The sequence below is a fragment of the Choristoneura fumiferana genome, chromosome 26 (assembly GCF_025370935.1).
Source record: "Choristoneura fumiferana chromosome 26, NRCan_CFum_1, whole genome shotgun sequence".
NCBI lineage: Eukaryota > Metazoa > Arthropoda > Insecta > Lepidoptera > Tortricidae > Choristoneura > Choristoneura fumiferana.
This window is the reverse complement of record NC_133497.1, coordinates 9,417,114-9,437,448: the sequence shown is the minus strand read 5'-3', so window position 1 is coordinate 9,437,448 and position 20,335 is coordinate 9,417,114. Positions and strand designations below refer to the sequence as shown.

Genomic DNA, 20,335 nt, shown 5'->3' with positions numbered 1-20,335 from the left:
TCTCGAGAGCGAATTAGCGATGTGAATTCCCCGATGTCCGCGCAAAATAGATTCAAATGCGCCGCCCGCCCGCGCCGTGGGGCTCGAGTCAGTCACTAGTCATGATTAGTCAGTTAGCGGTCACTCTTTGTATGGGGCCAACCCCGACGTTTGGTCGGGGTCGGACACGCGAAGTAGATGCATTTGTGTAATCTAGTGTAATCTAAATCTGTGCCTGACGCAAATGTTCAAGTTCTCAAACGGACCTCACGATTCTAGCGCCAACTAGCCACAGAAACCCTTATTGCCCGTTCTGGTAAACCTATCAGAATTTTTGGTCAATAGCCAGTCTAATTTTGTGAAATCTTGACGACCAGTTCCTTAATGTCTGTGCGTAACTGAATGAAGAGAGTGCAAGGATCGTACCATGTCGAGTCCTAAGTGAGCGTTTTATATGTCTTTGTCGACCGTTCGGTAATTATATCCTTTTGTGTTATGCAGACGTCTTTGTCTTGTCACACATTTGTCCTTGTCTTTTTTTTAAATCCATCTATGTTTATAGGCACTTGGGATGTTATTGTTGTTTGCTGACAGGGGGTTTTACATTGTACGGCTCGGATTTACTCTTCGATGTTTTGTGTTTCATCCTATTCATTGTCATAAAATACCTCTTTAAAGTCATTTGTTTTTGTTTCATCATAAATTTCATTTGTATCGTTATTTTTATATTACCGACTTATACAATTGCAGATAAATTTTATTTATTATTATATTTTTCTAATGATAAAATATTAATATCTTTGTTATTATTTGGCGTTTAATATGCTTTTTTACCATAACCTTATTGTGAGTTATTAACATATCTACCAATTCTACCATAAATATTATTTTTATGTTGAAGTTGTCAGTAAATAAAGCTATGTTTAAAAAGCATATTTAATACGCCGCATTATGCTTTAGATGTTGTGTTTGTGTTATTTTTCTTTAATACCTCTGTTTGTGTTGATTCGTCAAATTTATCTTTAAAATTTGGTGCATTCTTCACTATATTACCAATTTGAATACTTACATACAAGCCCATAATCCCTGTTACGTTGAACTTTAATCAATATCTCGTTGGGTTCAAAATGCAATACTAACGGTGAAGACTTAGTATCTATTGAAATTGGAACGCCCACTGCACGCTTTACTCTCATTACAGGTACACTAACAGAAGCTAACGAAGCACTTTCATCCAGTAAACGTTCATTGCATGACTATTCCCGAAATAACAATATAGATAAAATGATCAACAAATACGATGACAATAAGAAACATCCCAAATGTAAAGTCAGTCTCAATGATAGGCTAGGTCACGACAAAGTTACGATTAATGATGAAAAAGAAGGGATTAGGTTCGCTGAATTTGATGATACTAAAAGAGGGAATACGTTAAATTTGAGGATTGATTTAGGCTCCGATGCTGTTGAAGTTAATAAAGTAGGAGATGAACCTTTGGATCTGACCAGGAAACTAGAGCAAGGCAATCTAAGCAGTAGGTCTAGTCTGTACTCAATTCCGTCTATCGAATGGGACGGTCGCTGCAAATCTGAGTACGCTTACCGCACTCAGTCTTTGCCGAGGAATAGAAATAAGACGACCAACTTGTTCAGGACCAGGTCTTACAGTGGTTTCGCTAATTCCTATATCAAAGACCCTGAACCTAATCATTTCCACGTACCCAAGTGCAGGTCTTGCGGTTCCAGCACCAACTCTTACGTCTGGGAGCTAACAAAAGAGAAGAAAAGTCAGAAAGCGCATTCAGTATATTTCTCAGTCGATAATATACACCAAGAGTGCAATAAGGATGAAATAAGAGACGTTGTCAAAATAAAAGAAAATATTGTGCCTGTTTTCAAAGTAGCTGAGATACAGGACGAATTTGTTGAAAGCCAAGAATTCACTGAAGATAACTATTTGACTGACCTGAATAGTTTTTCTTCGGAAAATCAAACTGTAATAGAAAATGATGATAATGATGTCACTGTTACTGAAGCGAATGTAGTGGATGATAGCCGAGTTGACCAGAATAATGATGCTGATTTGTACAAGGCTGAGATTGTACATGTCCAGGAGGAAAATTCTGATGATAACGATGATACTAATGAAGGTGAATATCACAGCTTCAGTGACGAAATGGGCTTTGAAGAGGCTTATGAAAGTCCAGTCAAAGATTTAGTTGAGAAAGACATCAGGGATTATTCTGTACCGATCAATTTCTATTGCGAAGATTACAAGAAGAAAGAGAGCCCCAAGAAATCTCCTAAGAAAATAATAGAAGTTGTGAAACAGAATTTAATTTTGGAGCCGATACTAGAAGAATCTAAAAGTTCTTATGATGATTCAAGCAGTTTTAATAATGATAAAAACAGCAAAAGAGAGTCGGGAATTGTTGACTTATCTGAAGATAATGTTGATACTAATTGCGAAGTCAGTAATACCTGTAATATAAAATGTAACCAAGATACGGAAGATCTTGAACATCAAATTATAGAGACAACATACGTAGACGGGAAACGTGGAATTGACAAGGATATTAGACACGAAAATCACATAAATACAGAAGATACAACCTGTGATGAGCTTACTGCTCAAGTTGTAACTGCATTACAGAATGAAAAATCGGCACTTGAAGACGAAAATGTTTTAAATGATACATCAACAGATAATAAAGACTTTGAAAGCGCTGAACATGTATTTAAAATTCCAGAACCGATTTCACGAAGAGATAGTACCAAAGAATCAAATCATGATGAATATAAAGAGAGACATTCAAATGAATACAGTATTGCCTCAAGTACTGAATTATTGAGCTTTGATTCTACCGCAGAATTTGAAAAATATGAAGTCATTACTGATCTTTTAACCATGATTTTAAACAGCATTGACATTAAAGCTGGGACTGATTATTTTGAAAATAATAACTATTTTGTAAAAGAAAGTAATGTACCTGAATTTGAATGTACACAGGCGCCGAACGTTTCTGAGGCTGATGTTTCTGATTTAGCTAATAATATTACAGAAGAAAATTTCTCTATAACGCAAATCATTCAAAATATTGAAGGCACAACCAATTTTAACGACACGGTTTTAACTGAAATAAGTGACATTGACAGTCAATCCTACAAAGTGGCTGAGGCAATAATATATTTCATATTTAATAAAGCATGCTTTCTTGGGGCAAATAAACATAAAGTTAAGACTCGAAACATCAAAAAAGTAGTCACTATTGTCGACAATGAAGATATCTTGGGCACAGCTATGAATTTGTGGCATGATGTTGATAACTCAAACAAACAAATAAATAATGAAGAAAAAGATAATAATGAGCAAATTCAAGAAAATAATGGCAACGAAGACTTATTTAATATAACCGAAACCGGGCAAAGGAACGAAAACATTAATGTGAATTTTGAATGTTCTGATAAAAATGAAGAGACAGCCAATTTTGGATATGAAATGATAAATGAATTGCTTGATAATGTACTATTTTTAAAAAACGATCCACAATCATCAGAAATAAAAATTACAAATGATGTTAAAATAAATACAAATGAAACTTTAGCATTAAAAGGATATGATAACGTTAGCGGTAACTCAACTGACGAGAATTGTGAATCAAGTATACAAAAAGGTGCTTGCACAGAAACTGATACGATAGAAAACCTTTTTCAGTATTTAAATGAAGAAATAGAACAGAAAGAAAGTGAAGATAATGAAAAGATATGTAACAGATTCGATGACGGATTCCTTTTTGATGACAATAACATTCAACTAAACGTCGGTACACAAATTGATGTTAATATATCGGTGATAGAATTAGAAACAGAAATAAATAACAATGTAATGTATGAAAATGTTGACGAAAAATGTATTAACGATGAATTCAATAATAGTATGGAAACTGATACCGATAATGCACTAAATGAAACTGTACTCGATCCACAGTATATTCCAGACACGATGAAAAGTGAAAATTCTAATGAAACTTTCGTCGTCATGTCAGAAGAAAGTAGCAATGAAACTTACATAGTTACTAATATGAACACAGCTTTTGTACAAGAAGATTATTTCAGCAGATCATCCTCGCCACATAGAGAAAAAAGTACTTTTGAAGCATGCACCGAATCACCTATCAATCATCAAAGCGAGTTGTACGAAAAAGAAGACTCAATTTTAGGCTCACCATTTGTCAAAAAAGCTAACGTCATAGCTATGTCGCAGACAGAGCATAGAGGTGGCGTCAAATATTGGCTCTCATTTGATGACAGTTTGACAGAAACTCGACCATACAAAGCTGTCAGAAGGTACACAGACAATACCGTACCTAGTTTCTTGACTATTGATTTAGACAACGAATTTCATGAACGTGATCATTTTAAAAGAACTGGTCTACTTTTGGATGAATATGAAAAAGTTAATGAAAGCAACGTTGGTCTCGAAGAAAGTTTCGTTTCAGCCAAAGGTGTATCAGATACGTTTGACACGTGCGATTCCGAAGAGAATGAACCTAAAAAGATGCTCCTATACGACTCTAGGCCTGTATTACACACGCAGGTCAATAAAAGGCTGTATTCGTCGTGGCCACCGTTCGAGGATACCTTGTTTTATAAAATAATTTCTAAGTTTAGAATGTCAGAGAGTTTTGATCCTAGTGAATATGAGCATATGGAGGATTTTAACGAAACTTTTTAGCGTTTAGGTTTTGAAAGGCAATAGCGTGATATTGGTCTGATTTAGGTTAGGCTGTAATGAGTTAGATTAGGGGAAAGAATAGTCTGTTGCAAAGTTGAACTGGATTTTATGTTTAGTAACCTACGGTGCGGTCAATTTGCAATCTTCAATTGTCGACCCGGAATTAACGACTGGATAAAAAGTGCCCATACGGCAAATTACATGAGGGTATAAATAAATTGTCAGGTCGTGCGTTATTGTTGTGCATTCCAGAGCAACTAAAACTCTGTCGTACGACTGGGATTGGGAATTTAGTAGAATCCCTGGAGTAGACTGAATTGTACGAGAAAAATTCCATAAGTTTTAAAGTCTATTCCCTGACAAGTGTCACGAAATCATCTCGGTATAGCGGTTATCGCTTAAATAGTTTAGTCACCGTGCGTGCGCGCAGTTTCGTGATACCAGGCATGCAGTTGTCAAACGCGCGGGCGGACGGACGAGCGAACGCAATGAGGGCTATCGTTTTTTGTCTCACTAGATGGCGCACTGTTGCGTGAGGTTTTTAAGTATGGCTTTCAAAGTCTTATATTACGGGCGTGAAAACAAAGTTTAGATTAAAATCATATTTAATACACCTTAAAAACGTACCATAAAAATATCGAGCATGCCACAGTGTTGCATAGTCCCCGTTTTGTTCGGAAAAAAGTGAGGACAAAGGTTTCCGAAAGACAAAACTGACTGGAAACACCGACATTCATTGCCCCGGAACGCTTATTTGCCATAATTAATTTCAGATATTGCAAAATATTCACAAAATTATTCTAATTATAAATAAACCCGCGTAGCTCACCCAAAAACTATGAGATTTGTCAATTCGGAGACCTCACGCTACACTAGCGCCTCTAGTGGCGAATTCATACGCGATAGCCCTCATTGCCGTTCTGTTCTGGAATGCTTCGGTGTGAAGTTTCGGTATTCGCCTGTTGTTTTATGTTTGATACAGTTTTAATTGTTTAAATAAATGGGCTAATAATGGTTAATGGTTTTGTCAACCACTCCATCATGTATTTCTTAAGTTATTAGAAAAAATATGTATTCCCTACGTTGGTGATTTTTTTTAGCCCGTAAATGCCCCACCTGTGGGCAAAGGCCTCCTCTTTCCGCCATTCGTCGCAGATTATGATTTGTTTTTTAAACGTCTAAGTTTATTTCGGGAATGGTTTTTTTTTACGAGAATGCATGTCATGTTTTTTTTAAATGTTGTATGTTTTTTTCTGTGTGTTTCTAAGCTTGTTTCTGTGTATGTTAACTTTAATTTTAATTGCAAATGGTTGACTTGGTAATGTGTTTAATGTTTTTCGTTGAAGAAAGCAGCATTTGATAACGCTATAGTTTGTTGCTTGTGTCATTGTATTTTGGTATTATTTCAGGACAGGTTCTTAGATATGATTTACTCAAAGCGCCCAGCTTAACTTTACAAGACCATCAATCCTTTCTGGTTATTACACTCGTGGAAAGCCAGGGATATTTTTATACAGTTCTATTGGGGATATGGGGATCACCATGTGGTGGACAACTGATGCTCCGTTTGGGCCTTGGGGGATGCCATGTGACCCGGAGTTAGTGACTCTTAATCAATCTTAGTAAGCCGTCAAGCAGAAATAGCAAGTAAATTTCTACCCACCATATGCCTCTACGCCGACTCTCGGGACAACTTGAGTGTCACCCACACGGTGTCCACCATGGCGTTCAACACTTCGAATAACGGATTAACTTATAAGCGAACCTGAAGAAACGTTAAGAGCGTTTATTCCTGCTGAGCTGGCAACGTTGCATTTTTGTTAGTTTTTCTCGATTATTCCATAAAAATTGAATGAAAATTAAAAATGTGGTCTGGTAGAACTGTTCTTAATATATAAGTTAATGTGTCTACTCCAATACTGATGCGTGATAGACTTTTATTTTCTTTAAAAACCGTTAATAAACATTATTCGAGTAGATACATTAACTTATATATTAAGAAGTGTTATATGAGACAACATTTTTAATTTTCATTCAATTTTTATGGAATAATCGAGAAAAACTAACAAAAATGCAACGTTGCCAGCTCAGCAGGTATAAACGCTCTTAACGATATGTGCAACAAATGCTGCTTTCACAACACTTATCTGTGCTTGTACATACATAGGTCACTTTTATTAAAATATTTCTTATAACTTTGTGTTTTGTTTCTACTAACCCTATTTTGGATGGGATATTTTTGCTTGCTTGATGTCCGTTTGAAAATTATCATAATCTAAGGCCCACTGGTTTTAAAGATAAAGGAGAGGTATTTTTTTAATGACTTTAAAACTGTTTAAAATCATAAAATATATACATTTGAGATTCCCACAACTAGCCCTTTCATTTGACGTATCACACGGTATACTTTTCAATCCTTTTTTTTATTTAATTTTTAGCTTTGGCCCCAAAAATCCTCTCAAATTAAAAAATATTTTATTTCCGTAATACGTTAATGTTTGGGCATCATAAAATGTGCAAATGCGCTATATTCAAGATTCGGAGCAAATTAGTTGTCTGTGCAGACAGACAGACAAGCGAGTGATCCTAGAAGGGTTCTGTGTTGCCATTTGAATGTGCGGAATTCTAAAAAGATTGTCAATAAAATTGTAAAAAAAACGAGAGTGATAGGGTTATCCACAAAATACTTAGCAAGCAAAAATATTTCAGCCAGATGCTTTCGAAATGTTCTTTTATTTTTAAGACTGGTAACAAATCTTTTATGAATAGAAATCAGTTGTTTACTTACTGACTTTAAGTTATAAAAGCCTTGGTTACTTGTCTTATGTCTCTTATAATTTTATGCATGAAGTTTTTGGATGGTTCGGATCGTTTCGCGAAAGGAGCTATGTTCTAACGCAGAGAGGTGAGTTTCGCTTGCTTTTTGCACTTTTGTATTAATAAGTATATGACATGTGTTGTACCAATACAAAACTAAAGGCAAATTGTTTTTTTTTAAGGTATAGGGGGCAAATTGCCCGGGCTAGATATTAATAATAATGATTATACAAATTGGTGGATGGGATCACTGGTGAACAAGTTCTGTGTTAACTATGGAGATGTCAATATGTAATGTCTTAAACTAATATTGTTGTACTTGTATGTAGTGTTATTGCATATTTTTTGTAGTATGGCATAATCTATGAATTCTAAGAGACTAACATAGGGTTTAGGTACTCCAGAATTTGTCATATTCCTTACAATATAATATTAAATGAATATTATGTATGTCAATGAAAGTATACATATAAAGCCAAATTAAAAAAAAAAAAAATTAGGTTGAAAATTTAATTTAAGTACAGTGTTTTTTTTATCTGTGCAGTAGGTAATATTTCTCACTCCAATCTTGAATTTCAAACCTTAATAATTCTTTTATACATAGATAAAAAAATAGTTTTTGGGCTCGACAACACGCAACACACGTTGTCAAGCTTTGGTTTAGTTAATAAATAAAAAAATATATCAAATAAGGTGACCTGGGGCTATATATAGCTGGGGGGATATTGTATCTGAGCCGTCTGATGGCGTCCTTACGACGCCATGTTCGCCGTGTTCATGTGTGTTGTGTGAAGACAGTCTTCTGGCGAACACAACGTAAAATGGCCGAAAAGAACATGGCGTCGTAAGGACGCCATCAGATGGCTCAGATGCGATATCCCCCCAGCTACAATAGCCCCGGGTCACCTTACCGTATTTATACAAAATAAAACAAATACAAAACAAAACTGAATTTCATGTTTCTAACCGACGTTGTTTTATTGTTTTTGCAATATGTAGGTACTTTGTAGAGCTCCAGTCTGGACTGAAGTACGTACTTTTGAAACGGTTTTAGAGTTTTTTTTTTTTAATGATTTATTCGGTATTTTTCAGGTGAACATACCGTCAACGGCGACCACTCGGACGCGCACCAGAGTACCTTCTCCCACAGCAGTAAAGAGGTAAAATATACTGATTGATTGATAAGTGGTCCATTTCAGGAAGCTACCAGTCACAATTTACAAGCGGTAATATTTTTTTTTTTTTTTAATTCGACTGTATGGCAAACGAGCAAGTGGTTTCCTGATGGTAAGAGATCACCACCGCCCATAAACATCTGCTACACCAGGGGTATTGCAGATGCGTTGCCAAACTAGAGGCCTAAGATGGGATACCTCAAGTGCCAGTAATTTCACCGGCTATCTTACTCTCCACGCCGAAACACAATAGTACAAGCACTGCTGTTTCACGGCAGGATTAGCGAGCAAGATGGTGGTAGCAATCCGGGCGGACCTTGCACTAGGTCCTACCACCTGCAAATAAATAAATATCTTTTCAATGCATACCTACTGGTGAACAAAGACTGGGCGTTTTCAAAAAAAAGTGTAAACTTTTTTTTTTTTTTTGAAATTTTGTTTTTCCTACATTGAATCAAGGGCACAATCAATTCCGATAGTTTAAAAAAATGTCCCCAAAAAATGACAGTTGCGACGTTTTTTTTCATACACTCAGTATGGGCGTGACAAAACTGATTCATAAAATTTTGTATGAAAAAATGGGGACTTTTTTTTAAATGATCAGACCTATCTAAACTAAAGCGATTGTGCTCTTGATTCTGCGTAGGAAAAACCATATTTTTTTCCAAAATTAAAAAAAAAGAAAGGGTCCTGAACTATCCATTTTTCTGGGATAAAAACTATCCTATATCCTTCCTCGGGACTCACTCAAGTCATCTGTGCCCTTAGTGTAAGTCTTCGGTTACAAAATACGTCTCGATCGCGTTCGCGTTAAAATCTCAATTTGTATGCAAACACGAACAGCGCCCCTAGCGGAACGTTTGCGATGTTCGTGTTTCCATACAAATCGATGTTTTAACGCGAACGCGTTATTTTGTAACCGAAAACTTACACTAAGGGTACTTGTATACCGAATTTTCACCTAAATCGTCGGCGGTTTAGAAGTGATGAAGTAACAAACAAAAAAAAAACAGTGAGGTTTCGATTCCCAGCCGGGGCAAATATTTGTGTGAATAATACGAATATATGTTTGTTCTCGGGTCTTGGATGTTTAATATGTATTTAAGTATTTATCCATACTAATATGATAAATGCGAAATAGTGTGTGTTTGTATGTTTATATGTTTGTCCGACTTTCACGTCGAAACGGAGTGACGGATCGACGTGATTTTTGGCATAGAGATAGTTTATGGGCCAGAGAGTGACATAGGCTACTTTTTATCCCGGAAAATGCACAGTTCCCGAGGGAACAGCGCGCGATAACCGAATCCCACGCGGGCGAAGCCGCTGGCAAAAGCTAGTTTATCTATACAAGTATGTTTATCCGTTGCCTAGTATCCATAGTACAAGATTTGCTTAGTTTGGGACTAGGTCAATTGGTGTCAAATTGTCCCATGATATTTTTTTATAGACTTACAAACTTTCGCATTTATCATATTCATCATCATCATCATGTCAGCCGAAAGACGTCCACTGCTGGACATAGGCCTCCCCCAAGGCTCTCCACTCAGACCGGTCTTGTGCTTCCCGCATCCACCGCGATCCCGCGATCTTAACCAGGTCGTCGCTCCATCTTGTTGGAGGCCTACCGACAGCTCGTCGCAGTTTATCATATTAGTGAGATGTTTTTCCATCGTATTTTGTCTGAAAAGTAGCTTCAGTAAACTTCACTTCACTAAGCTACTCGTGATTGCGACGTATAAATACAAAATAAGATGACAGAACATTATTCAATTTATTCTGTACTTGCCCTGTACGCTCCCATTTCTGACGTCGCAGGGCTCTCCATCGAAGGAAGTGTCGACGGAGGAGTCCCCGAAGAAGGACAAGAAGAAGAAGAAGGGACTCCGGACGCCCTCCTTCTTGAAGAAGAAGAAGGAAAAGAAGAAGGACAAGGCCGCGCCGCAGCCCGCCTAGAGGTAGACACTTTCAATTGTAACACTCGCTTCGCTCAACTCTTTTCAATAGTCTCGACTCGTACACCTTCGTACTTCGTACGGCTTCAACTTTGATCCGAATGCAAGAAATAACCAATTCTTCAATTTATGTGGACAATTTCCTATTTGTACTGAATGGCAATTAGTCAATTAAAATAGCTACAAAGCATTAAGTATACAAGTATACGTAAAAGTCGTGGTATTTTTGTTATATTTTATATTAATACAGATCTTTGTTGCAGATAAAATTACTACAAATCACTGCCATCTCGCTTTCAAAATACTTGTAATTTTAAAGTAAGGCGACCACTGCCTCTTGTTTTTGCGCAATGCAAGCGTACCCTGGCTTCGAGGCTTGTATATTCCCATACGAGCGTTGTTCCTGAATGTTCGATCAATTATCTTAGTATACTGCAGACATGTAGTATCAAAAATAAATGTAAAGGTGCTGATATCACAAAACACAGACAGTTCAGAAATCAATCTCCGTACAAGTGCGCTCGAGCAACGCACACATAGACACTGCTCACGGACACGATATCTCGGACCGGTTGGGACCAGTGCGAGCGCGAGTGCCATCCGCTTGAGACACGCGTCTGTGAACTTTTTTGTGCAATAATGGAGCAACAAAAAAAAAAGGTTGTATAAATTAAATAATCGTGAATTTCGCAACTAAATTAAAATATTTTAGTTATTAATTTATATTTCCATTCTTCCCGTTTCATTCTCAACAATAAATCAACCAACTAGACACGAGTGCCACGACCACAATAGTTTTTTGGTGCATAAGCCATAGTTGACAACCTTAGAGCGACCGCCGAGCGTAGGTATGAAAAGTGAAGTACATACAGGAGATTTGAGCGTTCAAGTGTAACAGAACATAAAGTATTCGCTGCTTTTAAATTTGTCGAACAGCATCGCTGTAAACATTATTACGATTCATCCTAGTGAACGACCTAGTAATGCTCGTCAAAAAATTCGACAGGCGTAGAAAGGGACGCAGAATGACAAAATGACTCGGCTCGGCAAAAAGCTTGAAGAAAATTACTGTCGTTTCGATAGAATGCTCATTGTCAGTTAATGAACGAGTGTATCAGCGCCTTAATGCTTTTATTTGGAAACATTGTGACACAGTGGAAAAAATCTGTGACGTATTGATAAAAGTACAATCGTGTAAGTCGCAATGGTTTTTTTGACTCGAGTGTAAGGGGCTGTTTCACCGTCCATTGATTAGTGTAACTGGCGTTTAGGTGTGATGCCGTCTCTATTTGTTTTGTTCGAATAGACGGCGACGGCATCACATTTAACCGTCGGTTAACGCTAATCAATGGATGGTGAAACAGCCCCTAAATTTATCGTTATAAATCGTATGACATTTTAATCTAAGTTTTATTGTTTATTATTCGCCTGGATCGGGAACAGTGTTCGTGTGGTGGTTTATGGTGCAGTGAAAACTATTTTGTTGAGGCATTTGATGTATTTTTTTTTAATTTTGTAGTGTTTGCAAAAGTTTCAAAGAATGATATATCAATAAAATTGTTCTTGAATACTGATTATCGAGATTTTATGATACATTTGTTTGATGCCGAATGTTAAAATTGTTTTCACTATACTTAAGCTTGGGTAAACGTAATTATCGTCTGTGATTCATACGTGTTGTCATAGTGTCAATTCTAGCAACATTTGAATGAGAGATTATTGAGGACTCGCGATTGTTGCACAAAGGAATGACAGTATATGTCAATATATGCAAAAACACAAAATTATGGTGTGACTTCATGTTTGCAGTACACCTCGACAATAACAAGTGTGACTTGACGATTAATATGGATGACTGTACTTAGCAAAATACAAGCTCTTTTTCGATATGTCAGTTTGAGTCTGTATCCCACCTACTGTTACAGACGCTGCAGCGGCAAATACGTTTACAAAAGCGAAACTAGAGCCCAGTTTTAACTATCGGACGAAATTATTTGACAAAATTACTCTTTCACTTGCCAAACTCTCTTATGGTCCTTTAATTTACTGCTAGTGGTTTGAAAAACAATATGTAAATGTTATTTGTTACTTCTGAAAATTAAATAATTGCAAAAAGGTACAGAAAATTTGTAGGGTCTTTTTGTTTATAAATTTTTGTTATTAAATTTCTCTGGAGTGTAATTATCTACGTACTTACCTATTCATTTCTATTTTATTTTTTATAAAAACAGCGTTTTAACCCACCGGTCGCTATATGTTAATCTATTCTACCGTAATAACACAGGGGAATTTTAACGTTACTTTTTCCGATGTGTAACATATTTTTGTTTAACTATTTGTTTATTATTATTGTTCCGCTATGTCTGATCTATGAATGTATGATATTTGTTTATAATACTGTTTTTCAAATCACTCTCGTATTTTTGGTGCATTCTTTAAACCGGCATGTAATGCTTTCGTGTTAGGGGCCATTTTCTTTTTTGTTAAATAAATTTAGGCCCTATGCCGTTTGTGCTTTTAAAATAATTATGAATATTTTATATATAACTATGTGGTGAAATATCACTGGCCGTTACTCTTTTTAAATTTGTTACACACAGGAATAAAAAAAAAACTAAAATGCAAACTTATGTGTTGTTTTTTAATCGTAAAAAATATGTTACAATAATTTAACCTTCAATTAAACTTCTATCGACCTATAATTTTAATTTATTTGCATGTATTTTAAAAAGGTCAGTATCTGCTACATAGTTATAAATATACATTATTATTAGGTAATCAAACAAAATATTATAATGTATGTTAGCTACTTATTACGTAAAGATAAGATGATAATCGCCTACTCTATACTTTTTTTAAATTATTTCCAGTACGGACGTAAGTTTTTTTTTAATAGCGACCTTTCTAGGGCTCTTTTAATGTCACAAAAACTTTTCGAAATGAGTCAAGAGCTAATTAAAAAATATTGTTATTTGGATTTTTTAAATTTTTAACATTTCTAATATTCAAAAAGTGACAAAGATTGTGTCTAAACACGGTCGATTTTTGAGATCATGTTACTTCGACGATAACATCAATTTTTTCAAGTTTTTTTTTTTTCATTAAATGCTGTAAAAAACTTTTTTTATATGTGGACAAGCTCTTGACAAGCTTTGAAATGTTATATAGTCTACGCGGTGCAGGACCCTAGAGAGAGCCAGCGATGCTTGCTATATAAGTACATGCTAAGGAAACATAGTAAACAAAACGACATGTTGTAAGTGTTTTTTCTTAAATTTTAATAAAATATATTTTTATTATTTTTATTTTTGTATCGGCAGTATGAATATCTGAATGGTATGTAAAATTGTCTAGACCGGTTTGTTGTTTAATAAGGGGTTTTCAAAAATCTTTTAATATCAAGATTAATTATAAACTGGAAAATGGATAAGTCTTATGAAAATAAATTGTCTGGAAGAGTATTCATTATAGTATAAAATAACGTAGGTATACTGAAGTAACGTATGTTGAAAAAAAAAATTAATCACTTGTTTACAAAAAGAAAAAAAAATAGTATACATTTAAAAAAAATACAGCCTTACTTTCCCAGAACTTTATTTAGTACACTACAATTTTATACGTATTTTTTAATGTTATGTTTGTATCTGTCAAGTTAAGTTCTAATTATTTTACTTTTACTATTTTACACTCACTGGATGTGAAATAAGAACGAAATTCAGATATTTATACTGGCAACTGTTTAACAGAATCAATTTGACATTACCTAGTTTAGTCTAGTGTTTGTAAAATGACAAGTTGGTTTTTATAGAGGGTGCTACGCTTTTCCCTTTGGAGCACCTTGTATAAGTCGACCTAGGGGGACGTGTTCTGTGCAATTTAGTGACACAACGTTGGACCTTCAGTGTCTTATATTTTATTCACATTAATATAACAAAACTGGACTTCTTCAAATAAAGATATGTTTCATTTATAACTCCTCGTTATTTTGTTATTTTACGACACCCACAGACCTTATGTCGAGATAGACTGTAACAGCCTTATTCATAAAAAGTTAGAGCCTCCTTGAAGGCTCCTTGAAGGCCCGATGCTAAAAAACGTGATTCATAAACGTCTGTTAGCGCTAATCAGTCGATCAAGGCTCTGCTAAAGTTAGAGGACCGTAGACCCTCCTTTATCTCCCTGCTAAGTCACAAAATGGCCGCCACAAGTTTGAACAGCGGACTTTGACAAGAGCAAAAAACCATACCGAAGATATTTTTAGTGAAGGGTGAAGTTACGCAAAGATTAAAAAAAAATCAGGAAAATTTATTTTCAGGACTACTGCTACTTTACTAACAATAAATATGAGAAAAATAAAATTAGGATGATTAACATAATTACGGCTTTTTGCACTTAAACATAAACATGCGGATCGGAAATGGCGGGAAAACAAACATCTCGCTTTTTTTTCCTGCTAATTTGCTGTCACTGCTGTCAATTTTTTTTTTAATTATCGATGAGGCCATTTTTTGTCTTTGATTTGTCAAGATTGCCAACATAACGCGTCTAATCCGTCTATCAGCAGCTCAACAACTAGCAGACTGCTAGCAAGCGTTTATGAATCATACTTCTCGATAACCGTCTAACAAGCTTAATCAGTCTGCTAAGTAACAGACCGATCAAACCTCAATTAAGGTTTTTTTATGAATAAGGCTGTAAGAGTTTACCTACCTTGCGTGTCAAAAGTTTGATCCACGGTCAGTTTTGTCCGACCTAAGTCGCGACGGCACGCCTTTGAAGCGGTACCGTGCGGTCTTGATTTCCCATTACTAAATCTCGCTCGTGACGTCATCGTAGGTACGAAAAATTCGACACGCTAGGTCCTCATACAGAAAGCGCTCTTTTCGTCTATCGATATAAGGTCTGTGACGACACCCTATGGGTTGTTGCGGTCGGACTGCTTTGTAACTGCAACGTAACTACAGTCGCGGCAAGTCTGCTGTTTGCGGTTAACGATGCAGTTGTAGTGCAGTCCCCGTAATGACCCTAAATGCTCCTATCGAGTCGACCACTCAAAAGTTGATTGGCAGATATCCCTTAAAGGTATAAGGTCGCCGTTTCAATGCAATGTCTGTATTAAATACATTTTTTTTTCGGATGAGTTCGTATTTAGCTTTCTCTCTCAATTGGTTTCAGTAAGCTAGTTGAGATAGCTAGATAAAATGAACTTTTCCGACAAAATACGAAGGCAAAACGTTAAATACATCTGTATTATTTTGTAGAGGCAGAGTATTAGTACATTAGTACAGTCGAGTTCATAAACTAGTGAGCAAAATTTTGATCAAAAATACCTGAACACGACTCTATTGTTAACGGCGTAGAATCGTGTTCAGATATTTTGATCAAATTTTTGCTCACTAGTTTATGTACTCGACTGTACCTATAGAGTAAATAGAGGGCCGAGTGACAGTTGTTAGCACTTGTAGGAAATGAAGTTTATTTTTTGACGTGTGCGAACAACTTTTTTTTTGTCTTATTTATATGTTTGCTTCGCAGGTTTGTGCAGGTTTCCTCACGATGTTTTCCTTCACCGTAAAGCTCGTGGTAAATTTCAAATGTAATTTCGCACATGAATAAAACTCAGAGGTGCGAAATTGCGTTGCTGCGAAGCAATTCAATGGTGTGTGTGAAGTTCCCAATCCCCACTAACTACTGCCCATCTCATTCTGAGAGGAGGCCTGTGCCCAGCAGTGGGACGTATATAGGCTGGGATTATTATTATTTATATGTACATTTAATTTCAGTGCCTATCTAACGGCAAGGTCTAAATCCAAACTATTATTAATTTCACAATATATAACGTAAACGCAAGAGTTTATCAGGAATGAAATTATAAATTCTTCCCAGGACATACAACCTTCGTCAATTTCTTTTTGAAGTTCTTCAAAACATACAGATGAAAAAATTTGACAAATCAGTTTGTCAGTTTGGAGTTAGGTATTTGGCTAAATTATGGTTTTCTAAAACTATTTGTAATGGAGAAATCCCTTCAATCTCAATGGACTAAATAATGGAGTCCATTATTGCACTAAGAAGAACAAATCAGAAGGTATGAACGTGAAAAATAACTGCTAGGACTCTGAGTTTAGTAAGAAAAGTTTTTCAGTTCAGTTATGACGCATTTACGATTCGCCGTGGAATGTCACGGCAACCGGAGACCAAAATAGAGACTGAAAGCGTGACGATTCACGGTTATAACATAAAGACCGTGTTTAGCTTTAATAAGCTCAGGATATTTTGTAATTCTGACGCTAATAGAAAAGTCGAAGTGTCGGGAACTTAAAAGTATACCACCGTCTACATGCCGTAGCAAATAACTCTGTGATCCCGCTTCTTTATCCCCGAGCAACTTTTGCCGCGAACGGCGAATCGTAATTGCATCAAAAGGTCAGCCAAGGTTTTAAAATATATTGTTAGAATACCGGCCCACTAGCACCACCAATTCGGGTAGCTGTACCCAAAATGTCCAATAAAATATGCTAATCTTAGAATAGCCGTTTTCCATTTGTGTTTAAAAAATACTTATCCCAGAATAGGACTGTCCACAAGTCACATGCGACCCGCGCGTCTTTATTCACAATGAAATAATACAAAAATTTAAATAGTCAAAGTATAATTGTTCAAAAAGTGGGTTACATGGCCAATGTTTGAAAGTTGTCCAGTTACTTTACCTATTCAATTTTACTTGGTCTGTTCGACTTGTTTTCCATTTTTATGACAGTTCCGACTTAGATCGAGTAGATTGTTCAAAGAGAAAAATCATTACATTACAATAGATATCTTAACATTGCAACACTTGCCGATAATTCGATTGTGATTTTAGGGTTCTTCCCGAGGGAAACTCTACTTTTCGTTTCGACTACAAAAAAAAGAAAAAAAAAAATTTTCATGAAAAAAATAGTATCCACTATGTAGTATCTACTCTAATTATACCTATGCTGACGAAATAAATAAATGAATTTTAATTTTATGAAGTGACTTAAATAATTTGAAAAACTTCTGCGAGTCACTAAAAACTGTCTTTTTTTCCTGAACTGTTTTAAGTTAGAAATCGTTTATGAGGCGTGTGGTTATGTAACAAATATATTTTATAAGAAAGAGTTAATTTTCATTTCAGCCGCCATTTTATTCAACTAGTGAAGTTTTATTTCTTCCAAAACATCAGGTACCTATAAGATTTTCGAACACAGCCTTTGCTTTGGATAATATGTTATTAGGTATTTATCAGGTAGGTAGGGTATGTTATCAGGCATCAATTCGAGTTCTAGATAATCTAGATTACTTACCTACTTGATTCACTTATAATTTTTTTGTTGTTGTAATGTTATTGTAAAATATTGCAGTCTGTTATTATACTTAACATTTATTTAATAGTCATAAAAAACGGTGAATCAAATTCTGTTGTAAAGGATTTTCTTATTAATCTTATTATTTTTAGTAGTTTTTATAACTCGCTAATCTATTGTAGTAATAACTCGCTAAACTGTTTTGGACAGTCCTGTTTTAGGAGATTCAGTGTTAAATTTATCTACGTTCATCCCATCCCTTTAGTATGTACGAGTGTCATGCTTTTTCAATATACCCTTTCCTTTCCTAAAGATCGGCAAAGTGCCTGCAATCTCCGTCAATTGTGGGTGTCAATGGGCCACGGTTATTAGGTACTTATCACGAGACCCGCATGCTTGTTCCTATTGAAATAAGACTGGCTTTTCCCGCAACTTGGTTCGCACTATAACGTTAGTTTTTGAACTGTTTTTGTTATGTGTGAGGTGCAAACTTATTTTGGTCGTGTTATAAAGGATTCGTCAAGATTGTTTACCCTTTTTCTAATGCAAAAAAAAAACGAAGTTTAAATACGCAAGTATATACGGCAAGCTTGGGCTGTCGTCGGATTTTTTAATTATACTTTGATTTCAGCATTGGCAAGCTCGTCTTTCCTGTTCTAACTGCATGCCACCGTGCTCTCCCCCAGCTAGGGCTCCAATTAATCACAATTGCTCAGTTGGCCCCCCTGGTCCAGAACTAGAGCTGACGGTCTCCTCCTACGACAGTGACGATATAATAAGCAGACGAAGAAGTATAAGTAATCAAGAATTCCCACTTGAATTTCTACCCTGTTCGGCACCGTTGCCCCAACAGGAAGACAAAGAAATCGATGTTAAATCGGAATACACACTAATCGAGAGACCGGTGAGGCAAGAGAATTCTGATACTGACATCTGTCAAGAATTAAAAGCAGAGAAGAAAGCGTCAAAGTCAGAAAGGCGGGCGTCCAAAGCTGAAAAGTGCTCGTTAAAAGCAGAGAGGTGCGCCTCAAAAGCGGAAAAGTGTACAATAAAATCAGAAAAGAAAGCAGAGAACAGACGCTGCTCCAAAACCTGCCCGAAAGAATTGACGACAGTTGAGTCGCAAACAGAGGTGAAGGCTGCTTCGAAGGCTGCGTCGAAAGCTGCGTCGAAAGCCGCGTCGAAAGAACCGTCGAAAGCACCGTCGAAAGAACCGTCGAAAGAACCGTCGAAAGAACCGTCGAAAGTGCCATCGAAAACAGACTGCTGTAAAGCCGAGGCTAAAAAAGACTTGGAACCTGTCTGCTGCACGAGCTCAAACCTCGACAATAAATCTACAAAGTCTGTAAAATCAAACCCTGACAACAGCTTAGCGCAACATAACGACTCTTGTTTCCCACCTTGTTTGCAAGAGAAAGTTCAAGAGGTAGTGATGGGGAAAGAAGAAAAAAAGAAGAAGAAATCAAAATCATCAAAATCATGCAAACCTAGCAAGCCCGTCAAACCCAGCAAGCCTGCCAAACCACCAAAAGAACCGAAGCTGGAAAGAAAATGTACGTACCTACAGGAACGTGCGCGTCTCAGCGGGTTAGGCACGAGAGATCCGTTTCCTAAAACATCCGTTAGGTTTAAAACCTCGGTTTCCCAGAACACCCATTTACCAAAACATCAATTTAGCTGAATACGTTCTTCCCAGAACATTCAATTCGACCAGATGGCCTAGTGGTTAGAGAACCTGACTACGAAGCTTGAGGTCCCGGGTTCGATTCCCGTGTCGGGGCAGATATTTGTATGAAAAATACGAATGTAAGTACATAACTCTCTCTTTTTGGGTTTTGAAACTTGATATATTTATATTATGTATCTACCTTATATTGTTTATTTATCTATATCCTGTTGCTTAGTACCCATAACCCAAGCTTTGCTAAGCTTAATTTGGGACTAGGTCAATTAGTGTGAATTGTCCCATGATATTTATTTATATTTATTTATTTAATTCCCAAAACGTTACTTGTTTACCCTAAATACCCTTGTTTATCCTAAAATACTCACTTTTTAAAACGTCCATATTCCTATAACGTCATGGATAAGGAGGGCTATCGCGTATGGATTCGCCGCTAGAGGCGCTAGTGTAGCGAGAGGTCTCCGAAATGTCAAATGTCACTGTTTTTGGGTGAGCTACGCGGGTTTATAATCAGAATTATTTTGTGAATATTTTGCAATACCCAAAATAAATCATGGCAAATATGCGTTACGTGCAATGAGTGTTTGTGTTTTGAGACAGTTTTGTTTCGGAAACCTTTGTCCTCCCTTTTTTCCGAACAAAACGGGACTACGCAACGCAACACTG

At 36.3% G+C, this 20,335-nt stretch overlaps 3 protein-coding genes and 1 long non-coding RNA gene across 9 annotated transcripts in view; all 4 read left to right on the top strand.

Moving 5' to 3' along the window:
- hts (adducin 1-like protein hts) overlaps window positions 1–14,633 on the top strand; it is a 170,997-nt gene extending 156,364 nt beyond the window's left edge. For all 6 annotated transcript variants that reach the window (XM_074107810.1, XM_074107807.1, XM_074107809.1 and 3 more), the window contains 3 exons: window positions 8,623–8,690; window positions 10,524–10,663; window positions 10,924–14,633. In XM_074107810.1, coding sequence (XP_073963911.1) covers window positions 8,623–8,690; window positions 10,524–10,661 — 206 coding nt within the window. In that variant the 3' untranslated portion in view covers window positions 10,662–10,663; window positions 10,924–14,633. The remainder of the gene's footprint in view (window positions 1–8,622; window positions 8,691–10,523; window positions 10,664–10,923) is intronic.
- Window positions 1–14,633, top strand: part of LOC141442808 (uncharacterized) — a 166,826-nt gene extending 152,193 nt beyond the window's left edge. Inside the window, exon 2 of the long non-coding RNA XR_012452965.1 lies at window positions 11,321–14,633. This is a non-coding gene — a long non-coding RNA (uncharacterized lncRNA). The remainder of the gene's footprint in view (window positions 1–11,320) is intronic.
- LOC141442723 (uncharacterized) lies at window positions 1,172–8,613 on the top strand. Its single transcript, XM_074107797.1, has one exon. The coding sequence runs from the start codon at window positions 1,264–1,266 to the stop codon at window positions 4,711–4,713; it is 3,450 nt and encodes a 1,149-aa protein (XP_073963898.1). The 5' UTR covers window positions 1,172–1,263; the 3' UTR covers window positions 4,714–8,613.
- Window positions 14,634–16,626: 1,993 nt separating the features above from the next.
- LOC141443141 (uncharacterized) lies at window positions 16,627–19,666 on the top strand. The gene is made up of 2 exons (XM_074108351.1): window positions 16,627–16,748; window positions 18,617–19,666. The coding sequence occupies exons 1-2, from the start codon at window positions 16,710–16,712 to the stop codon at window positions 19,664–19,666; spliced, it is 1,089 nt and encodes a 362-aa protein (XP_073964452.1). The 5' UTR covers window positions 16,627–16,709.
- The last annotated feature ends 669 nt before the right edge of the window (window positions 19,667–20,335 follow it).